This window comes from Argentina silus (assembly GCF_951799395.1).
Source record: "Argentina silus genome assembly, chromosome: 10".
Lineage (NCBI taxonomy): Eukaryota > Metazoa > Chordata > Actinopteri > Argentiniformes > Argentinidae > Argentina > Argentina silus.
In genome coordinates this window covers 1,569,653-1,577,866 of record NC_139664.1, presented here as the reverse complement: position 1 = coordinate 1,577,866, position 8,214 = coordinate 1,569,653, and the positions used below count along the sequence as shown (strand labels likewise).

At 52.8% G+C, this 8,214-nt stretch overlaps 1 protein-coding gene across 2 annotated transcripts; it reads right to left on the bottom strand.

The window, feature by feature from the left end:
* Nucleotides 1–3,027: 3,027 nt before the first annotated feature.
* LOC310810331 (uncharacterized protein) lies at nucleotides 3,028–7,902 on the bottom strand. 2 transcript variants are annotated; one of them, XM_083678039.1, is made up of 5 exons: nucleotides 7,884–7,902; nucleotides 6,799–6,985; nucleotides 6,299–6,414; nucleotides 5,475–5,618; nucleotides 3,028–5,111 (listed from the first exon to the last, which is right to left on the bottom strand). In XM_083678039.1, exons 2-5 carry the CDS (start codon nucleotides 6,941–6,943, stop codon nucleotides 4,233–4,235), a joined length of 1,284 nt encoding a protein of 427 aa, XP_083534165.1. In that variant the 5' UTR covers nucleotides 6,944–6,985; nucleotides 7,884–7,902; the 3' UTR covers nucleotides 3,028–4,232. The 2 variants fall into 2 exon arrangements, with proteins under 2 accessions (XP_083534165.1, XP_083534166.1); XM_083678040.1 differs by lacking the exon at nucleotides 7,884–7,902 and adding an exon at nucleotides 7,750–7,860.
* Nucleotides 7,903–8,214: the final 312 nt, after the last annotated feature.

The following is an 8,214-nucleotide window of genomic DNA, read 5'->3' as shown; positions in this document are numbered from 1 at the left end:
CATATTGTGCCGGTAGTGTACTGTGACAGGTCTAAGCAGGGAGAGAGGGAGGGAGAGAGACGGCGATCCTGCTTCTACTCAGTCCTGGGAGGGCTTGGAGACTCCCTCGGGAGCTGAGCTCTGATGCGGCCTCCCACGGAGGCCTGTGAAGCCTGGGGCACGGTTGCTGGGTCAGCCCCCTGAGGGTGGGCCATGCTGGGCTGGGCCCCTGGCTGGGCCACCGTCCCCCATAAGGCCTTCCACTCGTTGCTGCACCTTCCCTGGCTCTTGTGCTCCCGGTACAGATGGTGGCTGCCAAAATAGCTTCCACAAGCCGTACACATGACGAACCTGGGGCGGCACCTAGGACAGAACAGAGGTGGAGCCTTTGGTATAAAATCACAACAGTTCACGAAGCGGTTTTGGCTGCAGTATACACTGCAAAGTCTACAGGGAGATAGATAGATAGATAGATAGATAGATAGATAGATAGATAGATAGATAGAGAGAGAGAGAGAGAGAGAGAGAGAGAGAGAGAGAGAGAGAGAGAGAGAGAGAGAGAGAGAGATAGGTACTGTATTGATCCCCGATGGATCAGTAGTACAGTAGTGTTGATACCAAAGTCCTACCTGTGTCTGCGGAGCAGGCCTGGGGAGGCGAAGCGTCGAGAGCAGGCAGAGCAGACGTGGGACGGGGGGGTGCGGGGGTAGGGCTGCTCCTGCCTCCTGCCAGGACCACGTCTGGCTCGGGGGGCAGGGCCCGGGGGGGTGGAGGGGGCAGGGCCCGGGGGGGTGGAGGGGGCAGGGCGCGGGGGGGTGGAGGGGGCATGGCACGGGGGGGTGGAGGGGGCAGGGCCCGGGGGGGTGGAGGGGGCAGGGCGCTGGGGGGTGGGAGGGGTGGAGGGGGCAAGGAGCGGGGGGGTGGAGGGGGCAGGGCCCGGGGGGGTGGAGGGGGCAGGGCGCTGGGGGGTGGGAGGGGTGGAGGGGGCAGGGAGCGGGGGGGTGGAGGGGGCAGGGCCCGGGGGGGTGGAGGGGGCAGGGACCGGGGTGCAGGCGCGGGGCACATAGTGCATGCAAGCCTGGTGGTGGGCGAGCATCACCGGCCCGGGGAACACCCGGCGGCAGAAGATGCACGGGTGCTTGTGGCTGGCCTCCACATGGCGGTGCAGGAGGTAGGGCAGCGGGAAAGACTGGGAGCAGTGGGGACACCGGGGTCCTTTAGACGACGCGCCAGGCTTCAGCGAGCGGGGCCACGGGGCCTTGGGTCTGTCTGGCTGCTCCGGCGCCGGTGCTGGACGCAGTCGACCAGCTGGAGCAGAGAGGGGATTCTGCTGTGTGGCGGGGCGGGGGGGTGGGGGCACCTGAGCCTCAGATACCCCAGCCTCAGATACCTCAGCCTCAGGGCAGATGGGGGGGGGGCAAGCTGGTTGAACTGAGAGGGAGGGGTCCCCAGAGGAGTCCAGCGGGGCGCTGTCTGGGTCTGGGTCCATGTCGGGCACACGGTCCCCGGGAGAGGAGGAGCAGGAGCCCGCATGGGCAAGAGAGGAGGGCAGGGGGCAGTTAGAGGGGGCAGGAGAGGAGGGCAGGGGGCAGTGAGAGGGGGCAGGAGAGGAGGGCAGGGGGCAGTGAGAGGGGGCAGGAGAGGAGGGCAGGGGGCAGTGAGAGGGGGCAGGAGAGGAGGGCAGGGGGCAGTGCCCACAGCTGGAAGGCCTCACACTCTGCCTCCAGCCACAGTAATGGCAGAACACCATGTTGAGATTCAGAACCACGACCTCCTCCTGGGCCGGTGCTGGGGCCGTAGAATAGCTTACTGAGGGAAAAGGAAACCATGGTAAGTAATCACTAGACCGATGTGAACTGAGACTGTTGGGTCAGGAAAAAAAAAACTGTTTTAGAAATCCACACTTCATTGTTGTGGTGACGACAGGAATTTGATTATGATGTAGGCCTTAAAATATGGAACGGCAGACTTAGAGATATAGAGAGAGTCTGTCAAATGGCTATGAGGTTGTGGCCATAATCAATGAACCACTAGTTATAGACCTAGGTAGTGGCTGTCATGAAGATGATCAGTACCTTGATATAAATACCCAGGTCTGCCTCCCCCTGTTGGTGGGACTGGATATGACATGTCTTGATTCAACTGTCCAGCCGTCAGGTCAGGGATCGTATTGAAGCTGGCAATTCAGAAACACACAACAAATGTCAAAAGAGGAGACCAAATTCATTAAACAAGCCGACACACAAAGACATGTAGTTCAACAATATGAGATCTTATTATTAGTGACTCAGTGTTTACTATAAAGACAGTTGATTTAAGAATAAACTATGTATTTCAAAATAGCTTAACTTAGTAATACGTAATCGTTTATTCTAACTTCACACAATGATATCATAGGAAATAGTTATAGTGAACAAGTTGTTAAGCGTAGTTTGTTGTAGGAAACAGCAGAGGGCGTAATAGGATTTTAAACTAACACCAGGCCTATTCAATCTTAACGGCAGGATCGGCGACTGTATTTTCTTTTTACTTTTAAATCTCGGCGACAAAAAGTACGAAGATATTAAAGTGTTAAAACGGCCTCCACTCCTTTATTACCTGTGTCAAGTGAGCGATTGCGTTTGGATGTCCGCAGATAGCCTGGCCTCCCCTTCGTTTACCAGTGGACTTAAGAGGATGTTTTATTTGACAAAATGAACGATGAGAATTTTCAATCCGAATTTTCAATTAAAAATCCTTTATGTGTATCAACAGTTGCTAGACGCTGGCCAGTGATGTCACACAGCTCTACTCTAGGGATTCTAGATTGGGTTCTTTGACTAATCTAGGATGTGTGTATCAATGAACAGTATGACTTGAAATATACTGTGTGTGTGTGTACTGTAGTTATGTAATGTGTATGAGAGAGTTACTGTAGCATATTCAAGTCAATATAAAGACTAATGATCCAATAGTGATTTCTCCTCAGGGAACTACAAAGTTAGCTTGTTAAATGTGATGACTGTGGCAGCCCTTAGGGCAGCTGGAGGACAGGAAGACACACAGTGGGCAGAGTGACTGGCAGCCCTTAGGGCGCCTTCCTTTATTCCACATTGGCAGAGCGACCAGGCATGTTGCAATGGGGAGAAACACAGCGAAATAAGAACACTTAATTGACAGTTTCCTTCCAGGCCTCCGTAGTCACAGCATCTCCTTTATCCAACTAAAGACACATCAAACAACCATGTCTGGTTCCATAAAATACTTAAGACATTGAAATTAATCCTAATAATTCAAATTAAATCTAATAAATACAGACATATGGCAGGTGTGTGGGGTGGCAGGATGACCGTCGTTTGACTCACAGACTTAAACGTCAACATGACAACGATTGTTTGTTCAGGATGGAAACAGAACACAGAAGAACCATCAGACCCAACAAACTAACGTGTCTTTAACCTACACAGGTGATGTTACACTCTGTGCGTTCAGAAATTAGGTACTTATTCATGATTGAAATATTTTATCTTAACAGTTCACCACTATGTGAGCCAGAACAGTATATAAATAAAACATCATTTCTTTTACAAACTGTGAATCCGGACATTCCAATCCAGCTCGTCCGCTTTTCAAAAGTGTTCAAACAATCTCTTTCAAAAGTGACCCGGACTAGAGGCTTCTAAAACACACTTTGCTGCATTTCGTCAGAACTCAAATATGCTTTTTAAAAAACAATAATCATAAAAACAAAAGGAAGAGGGCAGCTCTGCACCATTCAACATGACAGCTGCTCACACACTCACACACAAACACAAAAACATTTACACTCATTTACCATGATCACCATTTATGGCAAATTAACCAAAAAAGGATTTTAAGATGATGCCCAAAATGTACTATTAAATTGCTGCTGTTGTTTGCCAAGGTTAGACACAGGTGACTGACGGACAGTTTACACAACAGTGATTGGTTGGTTAGTCAGTCATATCATGTGACCTAACGACCCACAACTTCCTCACAGAATGACACACATTCCAAAATCAAAAATGGCAAATGCTGAACCACCAGTGAAATACCTTTAACTCACAGCTCCACCTGTTGACATGACTGTTATCAAATCCTGCTAAAAATCCTCACCTGTCCGTCTGCCTCACATTCTAAAAACACTCCAAACTCTAAATATCTGCTCTCACTCATCCCAAACCCCCTTCAAAATAAAACACCAAACCCCCCCCCCCCATCCCTTTACAGAAAAACAACCCTCTAGGCCGAAATTATCTCTTTCCCTTCTTCTCCTCCTCCTCCTCCTCCTCCTCCTGCTGCTGCTCCTCCTCGGGGTGGGTCTTCTGATGGGCCTTCATGTTGCTCTCGCGGCCGAAGCTCTTCCTGCAGATGGGGCAGGCGTAGCGGCCGGTGGTGTGGGCCCGCGCCCGGTGGGCCTCCAGCTGGTCCGGCCGGGCGAAGCTCTCCTCACACTCCAGGCAGGGGTGGGCCTTCCTGGCCGCATGCTTCTCCTTCTTGTGGGAGCGCAGCAGGGCCAGGGAGGGGAGGACGTGGTCGCAGTCGGGGCAGGGGTGCTGGCGGGCCGGGGCGGGGGCCGCTTTGGGCTTCTTCTCCTCTGGGGCCGGGGGGTCCGCGGCGGGGGCCCCCTCCTCCTTGTCTCCCCCCCCTGCTGCTTTAGCAGGACGGCCCCTCCTCCCTGCGCCGGCCTTCCCCTTGCTCTCCGCCTGGGCTGGTGGTGGTGGTGGTGCTGCTGCCTCTCCAGTCTCCTCTGTGTTGTTCCCGGCCTCTCCCCCCTCCTCCGCCGCCTCCCCCTCCTCCTTCTTCTTCCTCCTCTTCACCTTCTTCTCCCCGGCGGCGGACGCTGCGGGGGGCCGTCCTCGGCGCTTGGTGGGCGTGGCCGCCCCGCCGTTGCAGTGCTGGTCGCCGGCGTGGTTCTCCTGATGACTCACCAGCTCCGCCTCTGCTTCAAAGCCCCTCCCACACTTGCCGCAGCGGTGGGTCTTGGCGGGGTGGTCAGGCTCCTCCCCCGCGGGGCGTGGGTGCTGCACCAGGCGGTGGGTGCGGAGGAGGGCGGGGCTGCGGAAGGTCTCGCTGCAGTCCTTACACACAAACTGTCTTTCCGGACACACCTGTCTGCGATGGGACGTCAGCTGACAGGACAGAGGGGAGAGGTCAGAGGTCAGAGAAGAGTCTTAACTAGAGAAGAGTCTCAACTCTAGAGAAAGTCTTGACTACAGAGAAGTCTCAGAGATGGAGAAAAGCCTCAGTGACCCTCAAGCAATGCTGTGGCCTACTTCATTCTATTACCCTACTTAATTCTATTATCCTACTTAATTCTACTTCAGCATTGAGACGTCATTATGAAGTGCACATATCTGATGTCAAAACACAAATACGTGTATGTACCAATACCAGCCACCCCCCTGTGCCCTGGATGACCTACATCTAGCACGTTTCACAGTACAGAAATGAGAGCCGACAGAACCACCGTGTCCCTGGGGGGGCTGACTGACCTCAGAGAAGGTCTTGAAGCTCTCCTGGCAGTGGGGGCATTTGAAGGGCTTGTCCTCCTTGTTGTGGGAGGACTGGTGCTGAGTCAGCTCCTCGGAGGACGGGAACGTCCGGTCGCACACGTAGCAGGTGAACAGCGTGTCGCCCTGGGAGACACACACAACATTCCATGAGGAAATGGCAGGTCACAGACGACTTCCTATTGGTTCGTAGTCAAAGCCTGGAGGGTGAAATGTTGCTGTCTGGTTTTAGAGGTTATTGTTTGGAGTGTCAGTCTGGACAGAGACAGAAGAATGGAAGAGGGGCTCCGCCACTCTCAACGTTCCAGAGCAAATTAAACTGACATTTAATAACGACAGAGTAACGATCTTTGATCACCAATGACAAGCCAACGCGTTACTCTGATCCTCAGTTAACTCAGTGTTTCAGCTGTCGTTTTTACCGCATACTGACATGAATAAAGGCGACCCAGAACCACGCTGCTCATGTGACTGCGTGGCAGCCTACCTGCTGCAGCTGCTGCTCATGTGACTGCGTGGCAGCCTACCTGCTGCTCATGTGACTGCGTGGCAGCCTACCTGCTGCTCATGTGACTGCGTGGCAGCCTACCTGCTGCTCATGTGACTGCGTGGCGGCCTACCTGCTGCTCATGTGACTGCGTGGCGGCCTACCTGCTGCTCATGTGACTGCGTGGCGGCCTACCTGCTGCTCATGTGACTGCGTGGCGGCCTACCTGCTGCTCATGTGACTGCGTGGCGGCCTACCTGCTGCTCATGTGACTGCGTGGCAGCCTACCTGCTGCTCATGTGACTGCGTGGCGGCCTACCTGCTGCAGCTGCTGCTTGTATTCTTCACGGTGGCTCTTCTTCATGTGTCTCTCCTTGGCCTTGGAGTTACAGAAGGTGATGAAGCACTGGAAGCACTGCAGGTTCTCATGCTGGTCTGGAGACAGGGGGTGGGGGAGACAGGGGGTGGGGGAGAGGGGGAGACCGAGGGTGGGTCAGTCCATTTACCATTTATAAATGCACAGGACACAGCAGTAAGCAGCACAATGTTTTTAATGAGCTACGTTTCAACAGTGAAATACAAGGACAGGAATAAAACATATCAGTAATAACACTAGAATACACAATATACGATCAATAGAACTAACAGTGAGACGGTAAGTGTAGCCCCTCCATCTAAGTGGCATCACAATAGTCATCAAATCAAACTAGTTATAGGAGTCACATTTTTGTCAAATACACAACATGCTAGATACAGTGGTCTGGAAGCAGACTGTGGAACATGTGTGTCTGTATGAAGACTGTCTGTCCCACTACTCACAAGGTTGGATGGAAGGTGGGGCCGGGGGCTTGAACGTGTTGGCTGTGTACGTCTTAACCACCGGCTGGGCCGGGGGGAGGCCGGAGGGGGGGTCTGGGGCGCCCCCGAGTACTATCTCCTCTATGTCCAACATGTCTGCGTCCATGGTTACAGAATAGCTGACCTGCGAGCGATCACTGCTACTGGCCTGGAATGAACCCCCGAACACGGGGGGGAGAGATGTGAGAACCATACCACACAAACGCCTTAAAACTCAAGCGCACGAAACACAAACAAACAATCAGCTGTGTCACATTTTAATGACACTAACTGGACACGATCCGATCATGGCATCAGTTGAGAAGACAAACCTCCAAGCCGCCTTGTGGCTGTTCAAACATAACTGTCAGCTAGCTACCTAGCAGCTACTAGCCAACAGACTGGCTCTATGCTAGTGTCCTGGCGAGCTTGCGTGCGAAATGAGCAAAACTAACTAACTAACTCAGACAGACGTGGACGTCGTCCCTTTCATCGCTAACTGGCTAAAGAGTCGCTAATTGAAGGTAAACACAGCCGGGTTGTGGTGAGTTGCCCTCCCTCCTCCCTGACTCCCTCCCTCCGCCACAGGGTTGAAGCTAGGCTCCAGAACGACAAGGCCTCCCGTCTTAGCTAGCTAGCTAGCAACTCCCCGGAACGGGGCACATAAGTGGGCTTGAGCCAGCTAGCCTGCTAGCCTGCTAACGGCAACAAAGCCATAAATCATCTCATGTGCAGAACTAAGACCCGCGGCCGCTGGGAGGGTCGTTGGGACCCGGAGCCGCTGAGGGTCGTTGGGACCCGGAGCCGTGAGCTCCTCGCCGCTAGTGGCGTTAGCCTCAAGTTCGGGCTAGCTAGCCAGCTAGCCGCTAACTAACACAGTTCGAAAAGGGGAAGGAGGAAGACGTTCACCAAATGAATGTGAAAGTTTATTACATAGAAAACCACGCGTGGAATACTACGCCATGTTAAATGCGCAGGGAGCTTTAGGAGCTTTAGGTGTAAATAATCGCGGGTACATTAGGCAGCTTTTTTTTGAAAGTTGCGAGCAGCCGTTAGCCGCAACTCACCCGAACCCTCCACGGCAGGAAGCTGGCTGAGGACTCACCCGGGAACTCACCCCGTCACGTGACTGGAGAGTGTTTGGGTTTTTCATCTTCAGGTTCTTCTCCTCATCTGGTGAAGATGAGATCATCATAATAGCAATCATTACAGATCTAATAGTAATTATACAGATCGAAATAAAATCACTTGTTGATTTGTGTGTGTGTGTGTGTGTATATGTGGTTTTGTGGAGGGCAAGAATCTAATAAGAGAAACACAAACACAAACAGTTCAAAATCAAACGTTTATTACGTCCAACTGAGGTTCAACGAAATAAGATCAATAAATTACAATTAT